General features: G+C 42.1%; 1 protein-coding gene across 2 annotated transcripts in view; it reads right to left on the bottom strand.

The window, feature by feature from the left end:
* Positions 1-24,091, bottom strand: part of SHISA4 (shisa family member 4) — a 772,640-nt gene that overhangs the window by 106,369 nt on the left and 642,180 nt on the right. The window contains exon 5 of one of the 2 annotated variants that reach the window (XM_086923110.1): positions 20,035-20,317. The exons of the other annotated variant lie outside the window; for it this stretch is intronic. Within the exon in view, the coding sequence (XP_086779236.1) occupies positions 20,295-20,317 (23 nt within the window). The 3' untranslated portion in view covers positions 20,035-20,294. Of the gene's footprint in view, positions 1-20,034; positions 20,318-24,091 lie in introns of those variants that run through there. 2 annotated transcript variants of the gene reach the window in all.

The following is a 24,091-nucleotide window of genomic DNA, read 5'->3' as shown; positions in this document are numbered from 1 at the left end:
AGTGGCAATAAAAATACCCCAATGGTAGGAGTGTTATGTGTTTATTAGCGTCATTCTGGTCAGTACATTGAGCCAGGTAGGGCGGGATTGCGGCAATTGATGACCACACAATCTCCAGCAAATTGCTTACTGGATGGCCCAATCCACCCCACCCTTTTAACAAATAAGACGTCATGGTATTCCGAGATGCTAAGTCCGTGTTTTCAGCTAGCCAGTGACAAGTCTTGTTTTTAAATTAATTTCGGATTTGAGACTGGCTGAAGGGGGAAACGCTTACAGAGTTGGAGCCAAGGTCTACACTGGTCATATCGGCCTGATGGTGGACAGGGACCTGAAAATGCCAGGGATCACCGACAGTAGTAGATGAAGGAGCAATCGCATTTGTGGACAAAGGGAATTGCCTGTTGTGAATTTCCAAGCCGAAGGTAGTATCCGCTTTGGGAGCACTAATTTGCTCAGCTGACATGGAAAGATCATATTTATTATAGTAATTAGAGCTTGAGATCTTCTGGACAGTGAGCTCTAGACTCTCGATTTTTTTCCACGAAGGGAGTAATGCTAGAGTGAACCAGGGCCTTAAACTGCTCGTAGATCCAATCACAATTGGTATCCCCATTACTCACTGGACAGAGGCAGGGGTCTGGGCCCGGGTGATCACTGGTGCAAGCTACCCTGACTGAGAGCTTGACTTTGTCTTTACCCTCGTTAGTGGTTGCCCCAGGCCTGGGCCCACCTTTACCCATCATCTTGTGTTTCCTTTTGGCAGATTGGCCACCATTGCAAATCGACAGGGGGTCCTGGCCATGGTAGTTGGAGGCTGATATCAGGGCTCTGCTCTCCTTTCAGCATTACCCTTTTGCAGCCCGGTGGGAGTTTCATTTCTTATGCTGGTGCAATCTGAGAATAGGGAGGGAATAATGTAATGAAAACAGGCTGATAAGTTGTCATGCTCCAGTGAGAGGCGCCTCTCGGCCAGGTTGATTTATTTGCGATAACCCCGTCTACTCTAGCAAGAAAGCTATCCAAAGTAGTCCTTGCATGTGTAGAGGGGGAATTCAGCGTTTTTGCCTTCAGGTTGTTTTCATTTCCCCATCCTGCAAGAAGGATTGGCCTCTAACGAGGGATGAAGGGCGAAGACGGGCCCAGTTCACCCTGCGGGCTATAGGGTGCCAAAGTCAGCAGTAGTCCCACCTCCTTGCTGTGAGCTCGAGGGTATAAGCGGTGTCAACTGGCGGATGTGGTCCCACCCCTAAGCCTTTACAGACAAGCATGTTCCGCAGGTCACCTTGTGTGCTATGTAGCACCAAAGTCAGCAGTAGCCCAGCCTTCTTATTGAGGGATCAAGGTACCAGTAGTGTCAGCTGGGGTATGTAGTCCCACCCCAGCGTCCTCACAGACAAGGGCGTTGGTGCCACAGTATCTCAAAGACATTGGTAGCAGGGACCCACACGCCTCCCATCATCATCATCTACTCGCCGTCCACCATCTTATTATTATTAAGCATTTGTATAGCGCATAGCTACCCTCAGGCATCCCAGCGATAGCAATCAGGCAGACGACCAGTAGGAACTTATGGGGCTGTATGTGGGAAGAGCCAAGTTTTCAGGAATGTATGAAAAGGCAGGATACTGGCTTCAGACCGAATGTGTAAAGGCAAGGAGTTCCAAAGATTTGCCACATTATACGTAAACGATCTACCTCCCGCTCTTGTCCTTCTGATTTTGAGGACAGCTAGCAAATTAAGGTTAAGAGAACAAAGCTCCCTCATGGGGCGATAAGGAATGATAAGGGGTTTGTTGATTTCCGGGCCCATTCCCCCTCCAGTCTTATGGGCAAGACACTTAGGGCCAGATGTAGGTAATCTCAATTTACCGATTCTTAAATACCGAATTTTACCGATTCGGTATTTAAGAATAGGTAAATGGGATGTAGATAATTTTCCGGTAAAAATTACCGAATCGGTAAGATTCAGTAATTAAGAATCAGTATTTACCGAATCGGTAAATACCGATTCAGTAATTCCCATTCATTCCTATGGGCCTGGAGACCCATAGGAATGAATAGGAATTATCGATTCGGAAAATACCGAATCGGTAAATACCGAATCGGTACATACCGAATCGGTAATAGGGGGAACCCTTTCAAGGGTGGCAGGGTGTCACATTGACACCCTGCTGCACCCCTGAATAGTGCATGGGTGCACATGTGGCACGCATACATGCCCTCAGGGCATGTTTGTCTGCAAAAGCAGAAAAATTGCTTTTAAAGGAATTCGATATTTACCACCAACTAATAGTTGGTGGTAAATAACGAATCCTTAAATGTTAGAAGCACTCACTTGAGTGCTCCTTACATTAGAGATTCGGTAATTTACCGAATCTGTATTTTAAGAATTCGGGGATAGATGTAGGTAATTGTAAATTACTGATTCGAAAATACCGAATTTTACCGATTCAGTATTTTCGAATCGGTAATTGCTACGTAGATAAATAATCAGTAAAAATTACAGAATCGTTAGGATTCGGTAATTACCAAATCGGTATTTACCGATTCGGTAATTGCCATTCATTCCTATGGGCCTGGAGGCCCATAAGAATAAATGTCAATTACTGAATCGGTAAATACTGATTCGGTAAAATAGTGAAAGAGTCAAGGGTGGCAGGGTGTCACTATGACACCCTGTTGCACCCCTGATTAGTGCTTGTGTGCACATGTGGCACACATACATGCCCTAAGGGCATTTATGTCTGCCACATGGCACAGTTGAAAATGCATTGATTTGCATTTTCTAAGGTATTCCTTATTTACCACTAACTAATAGTTGGTGGTAAATAACGAATCCTAAAGCACATGAGCACTGATTAAAGTGCTTCCCACATCTCATTTACCGATTTGGTAAATACCAAATCGGTAAATGATGATTCGGTAAATACTGAATCAGTAAATTCCGATTCGGTATTTATCGAATCGGTAAATTTGCCCCCTACATAGGAAAAGCCTATTACCGGTCGTTAACAGCCGATTTCGGCTGTTACCGACCGGTAATGGCCTTCCTACATCTGGCCCTTGGTAATTTACCAATTTCTTAAATTACCGTTTCGGTAAATTACCAAATCCTGAAATGTGGCCTCCTACATCTGAAAAGCCTAATACCGGTCGGTAACGGCCGAAATTCGGTAATTTCGGCCGTTACCGACCGGTATTAGGCTTCCTACATCTGGCCCTATGCCTTAAATTGTGTTCTTTCCAAGATAGGTAGCCAGTGTAATTTTTGTAGAGCTGGCTTGGCTCATTGTGACCTATGGATGCCCAGTAACATCCTGGCAGGACAATTCTGAGTAATCTGGAGTTTCCTCAAAGTCGCCTTCAGAGCTCCCAGATAAAGGGAGTTACCATAATGCAGGCGCAATAGAACTAAGGCTTGGACTAAGGTGCACTTGGCTGTCAATGGCAACAGGGGGAGAATTTTCCTAAGGGATCTAAGTATCCCAAAACCAACCCCTGTCACCTTCACTGCTTGGTGGTCACATTTGAGTGCATTACAAAACCAAGCTCTTTATCTTGGTTTTGGGATTTGGGTGTGGGGCGAGGCACTTTGGCCAAATCTGGCCACGGTCCTTGTTGGAATGATACACTAGCAGCATGAGTTCGGTATTACCTCTGTTGAGACAAAGGTAGGAATGCTCCATGTAAGAGGCAACTTTCTCTAAGCAGATCTCAATGTCCGAGGGACTTTCCAAAAAATTGTAGAGGATGGAGTTCACATATTTTTCTAAAGTTTTTACAATTGCTGGCAGCAGCGAGACTGGGTGATAATTGCCCTAATCTGTTGGGCCCAGGCTTGGTTTTTTCCAATAATCCCTGACCATAGCGTGTTTCCATGACCCTGGGACGGATCCTGAGGACAAGGAAATATTTACCATTTCCAGGATGCTGGGAAAGAGCGCATTTCCAGCCTCATGTAGAATTTATGCAGGTGCTGGACCTAAAAGGGAGCCTGATTTTATTTGAGAAAACATTTCTGTCAGTTTTTCTAGCTTCATGATAGGGAAATCTTTAGGACAGATATCTGGAATGCTCCCGGCCACTTTGGAATCTGGCAGATCACTCAGACAGGGTAAGTGTAGGAACGTGGTGTAAAGTTTTTTTAATTTTCCCCTAAAAAACTCTGTGAGAGTGTTGCACTGTTTTGAGGAAATTTCTAGGTCCAAATCATTCTTTTGGAGCTCTAGGAGATCCTGAGCTACCTGTAAACTGTATCTCAAAGTATTAGTGGGCGAGGTGATAATGCCTTCATAGTAGGCGGCCTGCACTTTTTTAAATTTCTTTTTGATAGATTTTTATGGCTTCTCTATATTTTCGTTTTTCTATCTCCCTATAATCTTTCCTCCATTCCCTCTCAAGTCTCTTGCATGTCTGCCTAAGTCTTCTCAACTCAGGGGAATACCATGGAGTCTTTTTATCCCTCCTGTTGTAGTGGGGCTTGGTAGGTGCAACCGTGTCAAAGTGCGGATTTGATTCAGCTATTAAAATTTGCAGAGGCTTCGGTAAGACTAGAACTAGTCGTGGGTTTAAGATTGTTAAGTGCTGAGATCCAAGAGTCCACCGGCTATTCAGACCAATAATGTGTTTTCATCTTGCCGGCTTTAATATGGTGTATATGCAAAGATGCTGATATATAAAATGGGATCAGGAAATGATCAGACCAAGGGATAGCTCTAGGTTCACTCACTCATATTCCAGGATGGTTGTTGAAAATGTTATAAATACTAGTTGCTGTATATGACCCAATGCATCAGAACATGTTCTCTGCAGTACACAGATTATAAAATTACATTCATCTCAGGCACTACACAGATGGACAGGAGGCCCATGCCCAGGCCCATGCCTAAATCACCTCCCAGCCGAATGCAACTCACACACTTCACTGGGTGGCATCAACCATAACAAGCATGTCCCAGTAACCTGCCTTTTGTGGCTTCTGCCTTGCACAGGCGTCTGAACTCAATCGGGCAATTTGGCTGGACTCCTCTCTGGTGAGGATGCAGCAGTGGTGTTAGACCTGGCATCTTTGGCGTGGTTTCCCCCTATCTTTTTGCCTTTACCTCCTGTATTTTTGATGCTGTGCTGGATTTCGTTTTTGCTGGTTTAGATGCTTTGGGCACTTTGCCACTGCTGTTCAGTGTCAAAGTGCTAGTGCTCCCTGTGTAAATTGTTATTATGATTGGCTATCCATGATTGACATATTTGTGTCACCAGGAAGTTCCTAGTAAAGTGCACTGAGTGTGCCAGGGCAGGTGATAACACATGCTACTAGTAGGCCTGCAGCACTTATTGTGCCACCCACCTGAGTAGCCACAAACATGGTGTCTCAGACCTGCCACCGCAGTGCCGGTGCAGAGTCTGTTAACTGCCATGTCCTCCTGGTCAGTGTCCCCACTGGCCAGTCCTAACCCTTCCCTTTCTGTACGCATTGGTCACCCCTATGGAAGGACCAAGGTATCCCCTTGGGCAGGGTGCAGTGTATGTGAAACGTAGAGCATGTACTTGTGCAGGTGAGATGCTCTGGTAGTGAATTACAGCCATTATCGTTTTTCACTATTGTTAGGCTATCTTGCCCCGTAGGCTCTCATGGAGGATGCTGGCTACAGTGGCTACCAGCATATCTTCCCATAGGAGCAAGATGAGACATAAAAGTCTGGTATCCCTGAACTCAGAATTTAATAACACATCTTTTAGGAAAGGTTGTTTTTAAATCCTGTGTTTGAGAACAGCACTTTTAGAAATTTGCTATTCTCTTGTCTGACCTTTCTGTGTGCCTTGGCCTGTTTGTGAATTAACTGGCTGGTTTGTGAGTGACAGGGGCTGGGTGGCTCCCAGAGTCTGAGTGGGCCATCCCTGGGCTGAATAGCTCCATCTGCATCTAGAGTAGTGGGAGAGGGAAGCACCTGGACCTGAATAGAACTGTGCCTGCCTTCCACAATGCTGGCTCCACCTCCTGCTGTGCGGCTGACGACCCTGCCCCTCTCTCTGAAAGGAAAGGAGAGGCCAGGAAAACAAAGTGCTGAAGGAACACCCAGAACTGGTTCAGACCGGGCTCAGAGCCATCCTGCACAAAGGGAACAAAGACTTTTAGGGGTATAAGTACAGGAGCCCTGACTACAGACAATTAGATCCTCCTGGAAACAAGAAGGAACCTCTGCCAAGGAGAATGCTTGAAGAATGAAGAGGAAGGACTGCCCTGCTGTGTGATGCTGGAATGACCTGCAGTTGTTTTACTGCCTAGGAGAGGGTAAGGACTTTGTTGTTGCTTTGTCCCATTACTTGAAGGAATCTCCAAGGGCCTGTTGTGAGCTGGCTCCCTGTTTTGAAGTCCCAGGAACAAAAGGACTTCAGCTCCAGCTTCCCTGAGCTCTGCTGAGAGAGCTCTGTCCTTCCTAGAGTACTTGGGCCACTTGTGGTGCCTCTGGAAGTGGTTGTGTTTACCGATTCGGTAATTAAAAATCTGTAAATCTATGGGGTCGACATGTAGGTATTCCAGATGTGCTGGAATACCGAATCGGATGATTTCGGTATTTACCGATTCGGTAAATACCGAATCGGTAATGCCCATTCATTCCTATGGGCTTTGAAGCCCATAGGAATGAATGGGCATTACCGAATCGGTAAATACCGATTTTCACAAGGGTGCAGGGGGTGTCACTTTGACACCCTCTGGCACCCCCAAAACAGGCTCGGGTGCCATGTGGCAGGCATACATGCCCTAAGGGCAGGTCTGCCTGTCACATGGCATAGGTGTGCATGCACACATGTGCATGCACACCGGAATCAGTATTTTACCATCAAATTGGATTTGATGGTAGAATACCGATTCGGTAAGGCTCCTGGGACTCTAAAGAGTCCCACCTACATATGGGTGGCTCAGATTCGGTAAATTTACCGATTTTTTATTTTACCGAATCGGTAAAATTAGAGAATCGGTAATTTTACCGATTCAGTAAAATAATGCCCCCTACATACCAATCGCCTATTTACCGATCAGTAACGGCCGAAAATACCGATTTTCGGCCGTTACCGACCGACCTACATCGGGCCCATAGCTACAGAAAAGTTATTGTATCACTCGCTTGCGGAGCGCATCCCCGACAGCGCGAGGAAATTCCTGCCGCTATGAAGGCCGAGATTGTCGCAGCGCCTATTGCCGCTGCCGGAGACGTTGCATCCTTTGTTTGCGGGAAGATCACCATTCCTGTGAGCATCGTTGCAAAGCCTGTCATCGATGGGTGAGATCTCCGCACCGCTTGCTTGCGGACCACATCACGTCGCTGCGAACATCGTCACAGAGCCACCGCATCGAGGAGCTGCGAAAGAAAGATCGCCGCTGGATTACGCATCGTCGCCCCGGAGATCGTCGCAGCCCCTACAGATCATCGCATCGTGCCTTTGCGAGAACAAACTTCCTACGGAACCTACGCACCGGAATCCATACAAGACATCACCTTCCTCCCCATAAAGACCGGATTCGTCGCAACACGCCCGCTGCTGCAGCAGGACAGTCGCCAAAGCCTCCCCATGGTCTCAGGAGCAACGCATCGCTTGTTTCCCACCGCACCAGCTTCTGCATTGGAACTTTGTCGCATTAAAAGGTACTGTTGGCTGAAAGTGACCCAACTGTGAACTTTTCACGCAACTGTGGATTATTTTATCGCAACTTTAAGTACTCTTTCGCAACCATATCCTTGAACTGTGTATGTTGGATTTTTATCGTTTTGGTCTTGTGTAGTTTAGATTAAGTACCTTTATTTTTTTAAACTGTTGTGGAGTCAGTTTGTGGTGTTTTCACTGTGTTACTGTGAGTGTTGGTACAAATACTTTACACATTGCTTTTGGGTAGGCCTGACTGGTTGTGCCAAGCTACCAAGGGGGTGAGCAGAGGTTATATAAAGAGTGTTTCCTCCTTACCCTGAGTAGAAGCAAGGGTCCCTATTTAGACAGTGGTACCTACCTCTGCAAACTAGAGCCCCCCTGTTCTAACAAGTGGAATAACAATAGCTCCGGCAGCCCCCAAGGTGTGGGGGGCTCTCATGTTGGAGGCCCTCAGTAGCACTAGAAACACTGGTACCATTTCTATTTCTATATGCCTATTAAATAGTTTTTTTTTTACATCTGGTCACTTTCTCGACAAACCAGGCCTCCTGTAATTGCTGCTGCAGATCAGCTGGCTGAGTTAAATTACTGGAAGACAGATGCCTGTCTTCGACCTCCTGATCCTGACACACAAGTGCCTGTTAATGCCCTTTCCTTCGTACAGCAGTTAAAATCTTCTTTGGGGTTATCATTGCTTAAATGTGTGCCATTTCTGATATTTCTATGTTTCCCTCATCTTCATTGCTTGATTTTGCTCGTGAGAATGTGTCACTCATAGAGGTTGAAATGTCACTCATAATTAGACCCACATTTTGAAGATGTCACACATGGCAATCTGAAACCTTGGCAGCTATGCAGTCTGCCCAGCCTCTCCTCTGTAATCTCTCTCTCTTTCACACGGCCAGCCGCATGAGGTGACGCATTTATAGGAGTTGGACAATAAGTGGTGCCTGAGTACTGATGTTTGCAATCAGTGTGAGAATAAGAGCGAGTTCTCCATTAACCCTGTGGGAAGATGAAGGAGCTGGAGTTAACAATTCTGGTTGGTATCTTCTCATTGGTTAACAGAGCTAGGGAAATAACATTCGGACTGTGGATTATCAGGTCTAAGGCCACATGATGTTCTCACTTTTTAGGTGAACAATGGTCTAAAATCTATATATATTTGGGTCTGTGATTTAATTTCAGATGGTCGATTTTTTTCTAATCCCTCATGTTAAGGTAAACTGTATAAAAGAATAAGGCAACCACAGACCGTGAGTATGTAGGTTCAGGTTTTATGTATTAACTAAACACAGCACAGGATAGCCACTGCAACGTCCATCAAGTATGACAATGAGTTACCGCCACTCAAGATCACCCTTGTCGCGTTCAAAACCGTCCTCCGCATGAGTGTCATCCTGACACTCCCCAACGGAGGGCACTGTGCTAAGCAGTGGCCGACACCCTCCAACGTGGGGTACAGTATGTCTTGGTTGAAAGCACCAAAGACAGTTGAAATAATGGCTCTCGAGAAGGCTTAATGTCTGACCTTTACTAAATAGTATTATGATCCTGATTAGAATTTGTCAATAGATCTGTGATCTAGTGAAAAGTACTGTATGGTGTAATTGTGCTTGGTACATGGTTAATTTATTATTTATTTTTTTCACCTTTTTATTTAGCCAGTGGTCTACAGGTACTTGTGTCAATTCTTTATTTCACACTTTCCTTCACCCTTCGAGCGTTTCAACAAAATCGGCAGGCTCCTTCACTGCCCCCTTGTATTTCCAACCCCTTTTTGTTTCAATACTTTCAAAAGGGCCGCCGTTTCAGATCGTCATTTGCCCCTCTTCACTTTTGATTATCATTACTCGGTGCCTCCGAGCCGCACTCACATTGGGTATTGACTTCACAAGACCTGACACGAGCCCCTCTTCACCTTCTATTATCATTATTCGGTGCCCTATCCAAGATGGCCGTTCCTTCGAGTCGCGCTCCGATTGGGTAATCACCTCACGTGACCCGACATGAGCACAACAATACCGCCACTTCGGACGTCCCTCTCCTCATGAAGGCTGTCTCACGCTGTGCGAGGACCCCCATTGTGGACCTGCACATTCCTGACTCCAGGTAAGCGCTCCGTAATTGTGGCGCCATACGATACCATTATATTAGGCTGGCAATACTCGGCTCCCTAATTAAGTGCTTCATCCGCCTGGCCCTCACACTGCTAATTCGGCGTAGTACCAGGCCGGTACCACTGACCCTTTAATTCAATGTTTTCATTTCCCCCCACAGACTCTTGGACCAGGGCAACGTTCCCCCCGGTAAGCTATTGTTTAACTAGCGGCAACTTCTCATTAATCTCCTTGTCCTTAGTCACCATAGAGTAACTTTCCTTTTAATCCCCCGCAGATTTCCTTGTATTTACGTAGATTCTATCCCTAGGTAAGTCCTCATTTCCATGGGTGACAGCATGTGGGCGTCTCTCTATGAGCTTGATTAATTATACTACCTTCTGTTGCCCATAGAGATTCACTCGAAATAATACTCTCACCAAAGCAATTTTCCAGCTTATCCTGACTGGTAAGCTTATTACCCTTAGCTGCTCAACATCCCTTACAATTTTTCACGCATTGTTTGTAATCGTGACTTCTCTGCCAAGTCACCCTTCACTGTTTCCCCCCTTCACAAGACTCATTTCCCCTTTTCACTAACGCGACGATCACACTTGAAACTGACGAGATTCACAGTTTGCGTGCACTTGTAGTATGGCACCGATCCCATCACTTACACCTTTCCTACTACCGCCAGCATGATTGTTACTCTTAGTTTTAATAAATGCTTTTCTGCCGTTCCAACTATAGGCAAGCTCACTGCTTGTCAATGGCATGTCAATGGCTTGAACCACACCCCAATTTGAACACCCTGGCATGAGATGAGTGTGGTACTACTTATGCAATTGAGACAAGGGACTGATTAATTGACATGTTCAATTTTTTGTCTTCCCTTTTTTCCCTCCCTATTCTTGTATTATGTTTGTTTCTTTTGTTAATGTACAACAAATTTATGTATGTATAGGGGTTTCAAGCTTAATTATTAATTCTTTAGGCAATCATTTTTTGTCCTGAGGATGAACCAATAATATGTGAGGTTCGAAACGTCGTCGACAATAAGTGCACTAAATGCATAGTTAACATACATTTTGAGCATGCATATGTGCATATTGAGGATTATCATTTTGCAATTTTAATTGTTTGATAACCTATTTTTGCCTGAATATTCCCTCCCTTGTGTTTGTTCCCCAAGTGTGTTAGTTGGCCATCGGCTGGTGTCCCACTTCCACCGCACTTTGTGCTCTATTCCTCTTGTTTTATATTACTCTTATCAAGAAATTAAAGTGTCCGGCTGGGCATTCTTAACAATATAGTTCTATCTAGTCTATATTTATTGTCTCAATTCCCTTCCTTTTCTAAGGACCTCTGTTTTTTGAAAATAAGTTTCTACCCATGGTCCTTAGCTTACTGCGCCCTGGGTTCCCTTGTATTGTTTAAAAGATGTTCCTTACCTTCCAGCATCTCCCCGGTCTTCGGCATGGAACGTCAATATCCGACGTGTTCCCTCAGCGCCGCCATAGTTTTATACGCCACAGCTGATAGCACATGCGCTGCGCATTGTCTCACGGGAATTGTAGTTCTACTCGGCTTGACAATGGGAATTGTAGTCCTTTCGTTTCGTAGTGCGCTAAGGTCTTTATCCTGCCGCTCGCTTTTCCTTCAACTGCAGCGAAACATGACATAAGCGGACGGACAGTACATGGGTATAGCAGCCCCCACAGCTAAACTGTGGAGTCTAGGCCCAATGTATCCAGGTCCCGAATTATAGGACTGATCATTCACTGCTGGAAGACAATGGGAAAGTATCAGTTGCCTGGGCAGCATTTACCCTTAGGGTATACCCCAACTGATATTGATCTCCTTAATGGTATCATCATTTCATGTGTACAGAGAGAACATGGCCGCTGAGAGGACAAGTCTGGAAACATAAATGTCTAAGATTCAGGGAGATGAAAATGAGATGGAGTGTTGGACGGGCTAATGCAATATATCTTGCTAATGGCAAGATATATTGCAGTCTGCAGACATCAGATAATGATTCAGAATCTGAGGATGGAAGACGCGGCATAGACAATTGCATAGACGAAGGAGGAGACTCTGTTTTTCACTGTCATGGTTTAAGACTGGCTCTATCATCCTTCATCATTATGCATAATAGGAATGAATGGCACAAGCAGTATAAAATGTGAAACTGCAGTCAAGTCCTGGATAGCATCCCTCTATAGTCTGGTTTTGTAGAAAGAAAACCCAGTGTGATGCATTGGTGATAGTATACATTATCCTACCACTCCGGCTCCTGAAAATGGTGACCAACAATTTGCAGGCTGTGAATTTTAAACTGTAATAGACTCCCAAGATGAAGGCACTGACAGTAATATTACACTAAGTCAAAATGTGCGACTGTCTACTCTTAACAGGTGGGACCATCTGTGGAGTCTATCGAGAGTGGCAGTGGTTTTCTTTGAAGAGAACTTTAAAGCACATTTACTGGTACTGTTTCACCTCTGGGCTAAATAATTTGTTTCGGTTTTCATATATACAGAAGGTTAAAGTGACGTTATAGTTAGGCATGGTAATAATGTATCACTTTATATTTAAAAAATCACTTAAACTAAAAAAAACACTTATATTTACCAGTTATAGTTATCTGAAGTAACTATAACTCGGCCCTTAAATATACCTCCCAATACCACCATATACAGTTTTGTCCTAAATAATGTTATTTCAAATGTTATTAGGGGTGTTGTCATGAGTGATGTAATATGTGAGGGTATAAGCAGAATATGGTGATGGCCTGAGGTCAAGCCTCCAGCCAACACCATGCGGATGCCCCCCCCACCATGCACAGCGGGCCAGCCCCTGAGTCTATCCCACTAAAGGTGCCCAACATCAATTACATTTGTTCTAGGACAAGGGGACTGAGTCCCAATATGGTGGCCACAACTTTTTTCCTCAGGTTGCGGTCAGCAAATGCGCTTGCCTATTTTGGCCTTGTGACTCTGCCAGTCCTCTGTGAAAGTATTGCCTTGCAATATATACGTAAATTATAAACCTTAGTTTCAGAAAAACTACGTTTTCAGCAGGTCACAATAAACACAATTTCTGGACTAGGATCTAGCTTTTTTTACCCAATTTGATGTAATTTCCTTCATTTGCTTTTTCAATAACGTTATCCAATTTTCTTCTTGAAATTTGCATGAGGAAAATGTATTTTTGTGCCCCCATTTGAGGGATCACCCTGAAACTTTGCAGGAAGGAGCTGAGGTGGATGAAACTTTTAGTTGGAAAGTTTCACAAAAAGTTGAGAAATGATGTTAAAGTTATTAGCAAACCCAAAAAAGTGACTTCCTGTGGGAACCTGGTCCTAACTATAACTACAAAGCGGTGACTGCCATGTGTTATATACAAACTCTAAGATCTATGTTGGCAGGACTATCATCTGCTTAAAGGAATGCATTAGAGTCACGCAATCATGATGGTTTCTAACCACTGGCGACACATTACAATACATTGCACTCTACCCTAGACAACATTTTGAGTTACACACATTAGACTTGGTCAACGGGGGTAGCAGAGGGGGGCAACAAAACTCCAGCACTATGCAAAAAAGAAGCCACATGGATAATTATGCCTGGATTATTCTCAACAGTCGACTGAGTCTCATTTTACCTGGGTTATTCTCAACAGTCGACTATTTAAGTCTCATCCCTCTGACCACATACTTTTTTACTTTTCGACCTTTCGACCTTCACTTTGGCATTGATGTTCACCGTTGCCATTATGTTTGCCTCCTGCCTCTGTCTCCATACAGATTTCCATGTCCATAACAATTGTTCGACAATTGGCTGTTACCTCTTTTATGGCTGTTTGCTTGAGCCTGCCACTTCACTAAAGATCGGGCAACTGTCCGGAAGGTATATTTCAAGTTTATGTGACATTAACCACACATCAAATTACGTGTGCTGCACTCACTAAATAATTTGCCTTGTTGGGAAAATAAGATTCTGTCAATTTTTGGCTTTGGCCTAATGATTTTGATCATGACCATCACTCATCTAGGCACCTTTCTCTTACCCATCTTGTCACACCTTTCTAGAGGGGGCTTACTATCATCCACTTACAGTATTATGATATCTGGAAGATACATGTTCCAAATGTAATATACAAGAACTTTGATATGCTGCAAAATGTATTTGACAATTATTACTAACGTTATCCTATATGCATTGTTAATAATTGCTGTGCTCCTGACAAATCCAATTAATTTATGAGTGACATTTATTCAACCAATCTGATGGCACTCTTTAGGTAGCAGAGTGCAGATGGATGAAACACCTATCAATGCAAATACTATTTTAAATAAGCCAGCTTAATATAATTGTGGTCCCCATCCCTTTTGAGATGAGTTATTATTATTCACATCTACTATTGTAAAGTCGAATCAATATATTTAAGCTTCACCATCCACTATAAATTGATTAAATAATTTCTCATATGAAAGTTTAAAATACTGGAAAAAGTTTTAAAGAATTCCTCTGGAATACCACCCAGAACTAGAGCTTTTCTTGGACTCAAACGTTGTGAGGTAGTGCTCATTGCCATCTACTCTCCTCAACAGGCGTTTTCAAAATACCATTATTCACTACAATTATCGCCATAGCTGTGATAAACAAAGCTATTTTTCTTTTTCTGTGATGTATATATGCTCTATCTGGAGTCTGCCTCTTTTTGTACATGCATATTTCTTAGTTTCTATATTTAAAATACCAAATTTGATAACCTTTTTCTCAATGCAATTGCAGATGGGTAACTGTGAATAAAGGTGATGTTTTCACCTTGGGTTATGAGTGATATTATAGATGGCTCAAGTGTTGCGCTTCTTGTCTATTTCAATGTGGCTTGGAACCTGTTGGAGAAAAAGTAACCCATCTATAATTCTCTGCATCTTACCAATTTTCTCTAATTGCATAAAAATACAGCTCTTGAAATTCATGAATAATGATCCTTTAATGATAAGATCAGACATGTTAGTCAATGCCACTAGATCATCTACTCAGATATTGTCAATAGAAAATGCCTTACAGCGCCTTGGAACTCAATTGAAGTAAAGTTAATTTCCTCCGAGCTGGTGGAGGGCCAGAACAACGCTCCTCCCCCCAATTGGTTCAGAAATTAGATTCACAATAAGACCTCCAACTTCAGATGACTTTGCTCAAAAGAGAAGGTGGATGTGGGGATTTCACCATAAAAAGGAGTGAAATTGGTCAGGCGCATGGAGTAAACTCTGACCGTTTCCTTGAGAGTGGTTAGGCAGCGATTGATTGACTTCAGAGTCTGTTTGTTCCTTTACCTGTCACAACCACTTATTTGTTTATCCCAACTGTGAGGGAGGGGGACAATCACTCAGGATCTAAATTGGGGGAACTTGTTTCACTTGCAGATACAAAGAGGGACTTCAAAAACCTATATTTGACATTGTTCCGCAGCCAAAGACCACATCTTCTAATATGAATCAGACCCGTAAAAGTCATGCATCTACTCTTCATCTTGTTACTTGGAACATTGCGGAGATTAGTTCTAAACTTGGAGATGAGGACTGGGGCTTATGTGTAGATACATTTTATAGCCGCATCTTTCGAAAGACCTGGGATATTGCCCAAGCTAATAAGCAGGGCTTTATAACACAGCATCGATGCTACACCATCGGAAGCAGACAGACCTTCCGGGGGGCTTATTATATGTTCAAGAGTATTTCTTGAATGTTTTATTAGAGAATTACTATTGATTCCACAGATTTTTTAGCTCTAAGTATGTTACCTAAGTCTGGGATTCCAAACCTTTTGATTAACATTTTGAAGAGGTCCACCCCTTTTAATAAATCTTTCAAAATTTTAAGACATTTGAATGCTTTCTTAGCAGATTGCAGCTGTAGCCATAATGTCATAATTGCGAGTGACTTTAACACATGCTTTCAACCCTATGCCTCCCTTTTGGAAATGAATAAAGGAGAAGATGAATCCTGGGGGATCCCCTCTTTTTTTCCCTCTAGGAGATGACCCAAAATGAGTTCTGCGGCATTTTAGATTGTTGACATATTGGTAAGCCTAAGTTTGAGCAGGGTAATTGTACAAGTCAAATTGATTTCTTCCTCTTGGATGTGCGTTTATGGCTTGAAATGGCAGATATGGTGGTCATAGACTGCCATGATAGCGATCAATTCCATATAGTATAGGACTGGGAAAGGGCATGGATAAAGGATATGCAGTGCCTAGATCCAGCCTTACTATCCAACCCTATTGTGTTGACCAATAATAAACACATTGTTAGATAGGAGGTTCTTTCCAATTAAAAAAAGGCCATACACAAGATCCATAGAATTGTATCTGATCCATTGCTAACCTTTGGGTATCACACCCTAACCCCTTCCCAGATTACGATACTACATGAAAGTGTCTTCTCCCAGTTCTGGAGAATGTTTGTAAAATATTGCAAAAATGGTGGAGGCCCTCGGAAAATTGGAGTGATCAATGGTTTAAGGATTCTTGCAAAAGTGCACAGACGGGTTGGTAAATGCCTTAGAGAGTAAACATAGAGCAGACATATTTGAAGAAAGATGGAAATATGATAGGACTATCAAGATTAGGAAGGCCCAAAGGGAGGCTAGCATTTGTAATTATCTGCTGGATGCGTCTAAACATAGGGACAATACGTGTTTCTGCCAAATGGTTGCACACAATGGATACAGAGATTCAGTCCACCCTGATTGCCAATTCACACCGCTGAACTGGGTCAAACATTTCTCAGCACTCTAGGTAGATACAAAATATGTACAGAGGCAAAAAAGATACTCTGCCATCCGTCACCATTGAATCCTCTGAAGAAGAGGCAAAGCCATTCACACTAGAAGAAACTAATACTGCAATTCAGGCCTAAAAACCAGAGAAAGCACCTGCTTTAGACATAATCCTTGCTGAGCTACAGCTCAATTGTCCCTACTTAAATTCTTTGTCAAATTGCCTTAATGGCAGGAGCCTCTATCCCAAGCTCCTGGAATGGGGAAGAAATAATCCCCATTGTCACAGGAAATTACAGACCAATAGGTCTAATTGACAACATACAAAAAGTCTACAGTATGTAAATGTTAATTAGGCCATGGGTTTGGATGTTCTCAGATCAAGTGCTATCACATTTACAGGCACAATTTAGACCCAAAAATAGTACAATTGACCGGATTGTGCGGTTTCTGTCCATTAAATGGAAGACTGCAGATATTGACTGAGGGACGCTATTTTATTTGTTGCTTTTATGGATTGGGGACCCTGTGGGTTTATTGTCTCTAATATGGGCTTTTTATACAGAGACCTTTGCGAGGGTCAGGTGGGGTTCAGCAGGGAACTGAAGGGGATATTCCCACTAGGAGAGGTGTTAGACACTGGTGCGGCCTTGCCCCCATGATCTTCCTTTTATAAATGAATGCTTCTCTTATCTTTCAGAATGCGAAATGGCAGATCATAAAATACAGGGTCTTTTTTTGCATACGATACCCTGCTGCTTTCTAAAAATCCATACAGATTATCTACTCTATGTGAAAAATTCAGCTTTTTTTGCAAGGAGCACAGTTTAGGAATTAAAAGTAATGAAACAAAAAATATATGGTATTTAGTGCCTGCCAAAAAATCAAGGCTAAGGTACTTTTAGAGGTTGAGTGATTAGGTAGGGTTTACGAATTTGATTATCTGGGTGCTAGAATGAATGACTTACACAAATGGCTACCCCAGATAGGGAAAAGTGGACTGACTTTAAAACAAAGAGCAGGGTCCATCATAAGATTTGTCAAAAGGGCGTCTGCTTTCGCAATTTCACCTCCAATTGAGATATATAAGACTCAAACCTGTGCGGCAGCACTGTGTGTGGAGGACTTGGAGGGACATTGTAACGCTGGTGTTCTTGAAAAGGCTGAAAATGCTTTTATAAAGACTCCTTTGAGGCATCCCACTAGTGCCCCTACCCTTCCAATAAAAATTGATTTAAATCTCAGATCAACCTCTAACATTGCTGCATTGAGACCCATCCAATGTTTGATCAGGCTCTGGATTTGGATCCCTACAGGGATTGTGTCAGGGTCATACTAGATGAACAATAAGTCAGTAAAAGTCCCTGGCTATTGCATATAAAAACCTGGTTACAAAAGCTGGGCTTGAATAGTTTTTTGTCCAACCCTACTGCATTACCCCACAATGTTGGTGATAAATAAAAACGTGTTTTTGGGACTAGGGGCCAAAATATCGTTAGTCCCTTCAGGCAGCCTTGTAGATTTCTATTTACTGATTAAATGTGTTCCAGAATTTGAGTCATACATGAACTTTGTTATTAATCCAGTTGCACAAGCACTTTTTGTTAAATTTAGATTAGGGAATATAATGTCTGATGGGCCTCCAGGTAGTCGAGAATGTTGACCATGTATTGTTCTTCTGTAAGGCTTATGCAAAACAATACCTATATTGGATTATTCCTCTTTGTTGTTTACTATGCTTTAGTGATAGCCATATTGCTCTAAAAGAATGCAGAACCACTTCTAGAGTGTGTATTGTTTTTCCAATCTCGAACTACCTATCTTCAATAGGGCATATCAGGATGAACATATTAAATAAGAAGTAAGGACTGCTTTCTGCATACTTGCCATTCTGTGTAGTTTGAGTCACTTTTTAGATCACAAAACCCAGCTTTTTATTGTCATATTTCTCTTGCTTTATTTTAGTCACAGAAAGGGTTTTATTCAGAGTCTTAGGAAGCCATATTTTTGGGAATAGGCCATTTTTTTATTATCAATTGTACTAGAAATTGTATATAGAATTGTACTGCTGAATTCCTCTTATGAATAGCATTGTATTTTACTTATACATGGATTTTCTCTCTAATGTATTTGTTTGCTTTTTTTTTTTTTTAAAGAATGCTTTTACTTGTACCTTTTATAGTTAAATTGAGCTAAAAAAAGGAAATGATGATGATGATATTAATAGTCTGACTTTATCCTAAAAAATTTGACCAACCAGATTTCTTTGAGCCTAAACGTTGTTTTGCTTTTTCATTATCTGTAGAATAGTCGGCACTTTTAGGAAGCAAAGGGTTGTATTTACATTCATTACAAAATATTTTTATAATAAAATTGATTTTATTTCCAGTTCCAAATGTATGCATGTATTGAGATTTGTATTAGATCGGAATCTTATGTAAAATGGCTTTAAAAACATCCCAAATAAGACCCAATGAAGAATCAAATATTTCCTGAAAAATAATTCAAGCTTTCTTTATAACTTATATATATATTCTATTTGAAATAACAAGTAGTTACAGAATTTAACATCAGAGTGAACATTCAAGTCAAGGGAAATCATAGTGTGATTAGAAATGTGATTAGGGCCTGAGATGAATATGGGCGGGTGGCCCATTTCTCCGCCAGCGAGACAGAGTAAATTACTTCCTCGCCTTGATGGAGGAGCCACCCGTCTAACTTAGAAATGACTGACAAGCTGGCGGTCCTTTCCAAACAGATTCCCGTCAGTGCTATATGCAGTTTGATGCAGAGCTTTGTCAAGATGACGGAGCCCAGAGTCAAACTATTTTCTTTTTTATTTTCAAAAAGAAAATTCGGAGCTGGATTTTCTTTTTGAAAATAAAACAATGAAATGCTCCCCTTGCCATAGGAGTTATCTACCATAGCAAAGAGAGGATAAAGCAGTTTTTACTGCCACTTTCAGCTAGGGCCTTCTCTGGGGTGACCGGAAATTAAAACTGACATCTATTTCCACCCATCTGAATTAGATGGACAGAATTTGAGGTCTGCCTCTAACCACCCTTACTCCACTGGGCCCGTTGGAAGGGTTCAATCATAGCAGAGACAGAATAGACCCCAAAGTGAATTAACCAAGGTCCATCCACATTTGTATCCATCTGCATCTAAATTTGAAAGGTGGACTGCATTCTTGCGGGTACAGATACTCCGGCGCAATGGAGTTTACTTTCACTAAGAATTAAATCAGGCCATAAGGTAAGTAATGGGTCTAAACACAATGAATAAGAGAAAATACATTCTTTAGAAGTGGTAAATATCAGCCTACAAGTCATGATACTTAACAATGTTTACCAAAGCACACAAAATCATATAAATGTTGGGCTACCTAAAACTGAATTATCCTAATATAACAAAAGGCAAATAAATAAATTAAGATACCCTCCTTGAATTAGTAGATGATGATCAGTGTCTACTAATATGGAGGCTTTTCTCCCAAAACCTAGATACCTAATGTTAAATGAAAGAACTATGCAAAACTCAAGGGGAATTCTGTCTGTTGCACTTTATTGTGTATTGCATTTATAAATCAAACCATGCCGTGGTTGGGCGTATTCGTTCTTACATCCCACGGCTGGTTCAATTAGTTGCCCTTTCAGTCCTTGAGTCAGAGTTCTCCTGATTAAGATCTTCTGCATGCCAGAGATAGCCTTATCCTGTGCTAGTCGTGGAGTTCTGAAGGATTATCTTCTGGAAAGTCAGTAATCTGTCCAGTAGTATCCTGAAGAAGAGACAAATGGGATGTCAGAATGCGACCTTCCATTTAATGTTGGCTCTCATCCCCATTATTCGTCTCTTATACCAACGCATACTCTAGACCCACTGGCCTTGAGAAGTTAGAAATATGTAATGTCCTCCAAAACTAACATCCCTTTTCCCTTTCCATAGATCGCTCTTTTCAGAAACTACTCTTCTGTAGGGATTATCACTTTGATAGATAGACTTCTCCCTGGTGCTAAACTCTGCCTCTTAATCGGTCTCAAAATTAGTTTTACTGGGAAGTAAGGCATCCCTGACCTGGAGGCTTCTATAACCAACCTTAGCCTTTCCTCAACTTCCCTCTTCCTTTTGTAGGCCATCCACAGCCCCCTGTCATCTACCATATAATAATAGCTGCGCTCCTTCTGTAAGCCTGCTCATCGTCTCCAATACAGGTAGTCCTGCACTTTTATACTTCCCCAGTGTCAACAAAGCCCAACGTACATATAACAGACACACACCACAACCAGACGTTCTGTGCAAAACCCCACCTCCTTGCTGCAGCATTGAATTGAATTGCCCCTCCCCACGGATAGGTAGGTAATTCCCAAAACCCAAACCTAAGACCACCTTTTACATTTGACGATACAAATCATAAATATGACCAAAACCATATTTAATCTTTGTCCAAATTCAATTACCTTCTACATCAGATTTGTGATCAGTTACTACACTATTCAAGGAGTTATAAATTATTAGCATGACAACATTTCTATAATAAGGCAGGATAAGCAATACATGTACTTGCTCATAGCTAAAAATGAAACTATTAGAGATGTGTGTATTTAGACACAATACAATATCATGTTTAGGTTTTTAAAATAGACATTTTGTGTATTTTTGCTGAGACCGTCAAAATGTATGAAAGCCATATTTAAATTCATTACTTTTTACCATGACTCGAATAAAGAAAATGTCCACCAACGTAAAGAGATATGATCAATCAATGACATTAAATTAATAAATATGTAAATCAAGAATCTAATCCAGACACAGAAAAGGAAAGTAAGTCAATACAATAGAAATACAAATAAATAGAAACAGAACTTTAGACATCATCAAGACAATCATATCAATAACAGTAACAAAATGAAATACCTTCAGTTTTAATATTTAGAAAAAACACTGCAATTGGTTATCAGATAAAGATTCTGAAATTCTGGCAAATTAAAAACACTGTACTACTACTATCAAGATAAGCAAAAAGTGAAGTGGCTAAAGTGGCAAACTCTCTCTCTTCGAGCTCAAGCTCAGGCCTGATAATCCTGAAACAAGATGGCTTAAGCAACTGCTTAGATCCCAGAGTGAACCTGGCAGTGGCTTGTTACTGCTACTAGAGGCCCTACTGCTTTGATTGCGCTACACCTTTTAAATTTGGCTCAAGCTTGCCATTGCAGCCTGTGTGTGAAGTTTTAAAATGCCATTTCGACATATCAAATAAAACGTCTGCCATACCTAATCTTCCTTATAAATACATATAGGTCACCCCTAGTGTAGGCCCTAAACAGCATATAGGGCAGAGTGCCAGTAAATTAAAAAGTTGGACATGTACTTTAAGCTTTCACATGTCCTGGTTCTGAAGAAATCTTCAATTTTTTTTTTCACTGCTGCAATCTGCCTCCTACCTCTCCCATTGGATATTGGGTTACGTAAAAACATTTAATAAGTCATAACTTTTAATTGGGAGCCAGTCCGAATGTTGAGTTTGGTGTCTAAAGAATTCTAATTTAAAACCCTATTTAAACGGGAAGACAGATTTTAAGTCGCAGTTCTGAAAAATGCAGCTTTTAGAAGGTTGGAATGTTTTTGTCCCAACCATTTGGTGCACGCAGTCTGTAACATGGGTCACATTAATAGGTATTGCTGGCATTTAGTCTTTGTGTTTTACTCCCAGACAATGAGACAGAAGGGTAATGGGTGTTGGCAGGATGGGCCATCTCTGAATTGATGATAGGGGGAAGCTGTCATTTACCACACTTGCACATAACAAAGACTCTGCCTCAGCACACTCACAAAGCGTTCCAACCTAGTCTTTTGTTTCCCTAGATAAGCTGGGGCCGGGCAGCGGTGGAGGAAATTCCTGACACCTCTGTAGTGATAGGACACAAGAAGCTTCTCTCACTTCGAAGTCGGCACAAGGCATAAGTAATGGACCCTCACAACTCTTCAGTACACATCTTGACCTGTGGAATACTCAGAAGAAGGACTGCTGTGCCGCTCTGCTGCAGGAAGGCCTGCTGGCCTGCAGCCTGAGTAAGAAGGACTGTACCTGAATCTTGTACCCATGACAATGAGAGTGGCTCCAAGGGCTCGTTGACTGGTCTCCTGATCAGAGCCTTAGAGACAGAAAAGGCTTGAACCACCTTTAGCCCTTCGCCTAGACACTGCCTGCTTTAAGTCTTGACCCCCACACTAGTCCCGGACCCTTAGAAGTGGGCGTAAAGGTGCTCTGCCAGCCCAGCTGTGGTCTTTTTGGCAGATCAGACACAGCACCACGTATCTCTTTGTAGCTCTGCATTGGAACCGCCACTACACAACACATTCCTCATACAGGACTAACAACTCTTAAGAACCGCCGCTGCACAATGCCTCCTTGATGAAGGACCTCAGTCTACAGCCTTGCAACTATCCAAAACCACCGCTGTGCCATGAATTCTCGATGCAGGTCCTTGCATTGCCGGCCCGCAGCTCATCAAAGCCACCGCTACAGGGCACGTCTTCAATGTGGATCCTTGCAATGCTCCACAACCAGGATTAAAAGTACTTTGTTCAGCCAGCCTAACTTGGTCCTTGTATCTATTTTATAATTTTTGTAATTTTGTATTGTTTTGGTGTCAAATAATTTATTAAATGTATTTTTTCTAATTTGGTAAGGAATTTTTCTTGTGTTGTTTTTTCACTTTATTACTGTTTTTCAGATGCATAAATACTTAACTCATTGCCTTTAAATTAAGCCTGATTGCTTTTGTGCCAAACTACCAGAGGGTTGAGGACAGGTTAATTTGAAGTTTGGTTGTGTTTCACCCTGACAAGAATTGTGGATGTTGCATGCGTAGGGTTTCACCCCCTCACCCACTAACCCAATGTTCTACAGTAGTCACGAATGTAAGAACTTGTGGGAAGAACCCGGGGTCCTCTCTAATATAGAACAAACAAAAGAAGGCTTGCTCATTTTCAACTAACTCTCAACAGGATGGTGAGAATACCCTTTGGTTTCTTAAATAACGCTCACCCACCAGGGTTGCCCCTTGGTGGCATGCTTAATCATCAGGTTCACACTTGACGAATATTTGAAATTAACTCACATCATCAGTGATAACAAATTTGTTTTTCTTCACCTGAACATAATAGCTGACCAAGGCACGTTGAGGAAAACTACACATGAAAAACCAACGGCTAAAAATTGCTTACTCCTCTATGACAACTTTCACCCATGTCATCTAAGGTAGAATCTCCCTTTAGGACAATTTTGAAGACTCTGTGGGATCTGTTTGGATGTGAGAGGTTATAAGCTACAAGTAGACCATCTGGCTAATAACTAAGAAGCTAGAAAGCATCCACTCAACATTATACAGAGAGCCATGAAACAAGCATGCAACAATAACAAGGAATCTCTATTGGAACAGAGGTCGCCTAAACAGAAGGAGGACAGACCCATATGCATTACCACATTTAATTTGGCCTCAGACAAAGTGAGTAAAACCATCATTAATTAATTATACTAAATAGTAGCACC

Source organism: Lissotriton vulgaris, chromosome 5, assembly GCF_964263255.1.
Source record: "Lissotriton vulgaris chromosome 5, aLisVul1.2, whole genome shotgun sequence".
NCBI lineage: Eukaryota > Metazoa > Chordata > Amphibia > Caudata > Salamandridae > Lissotriton > Lissotriton vulgaris.
Note: the sequence above shows the minus strand (reverse complement) of the source record. Positions and strands in the feature narration are given on the sequence as shown.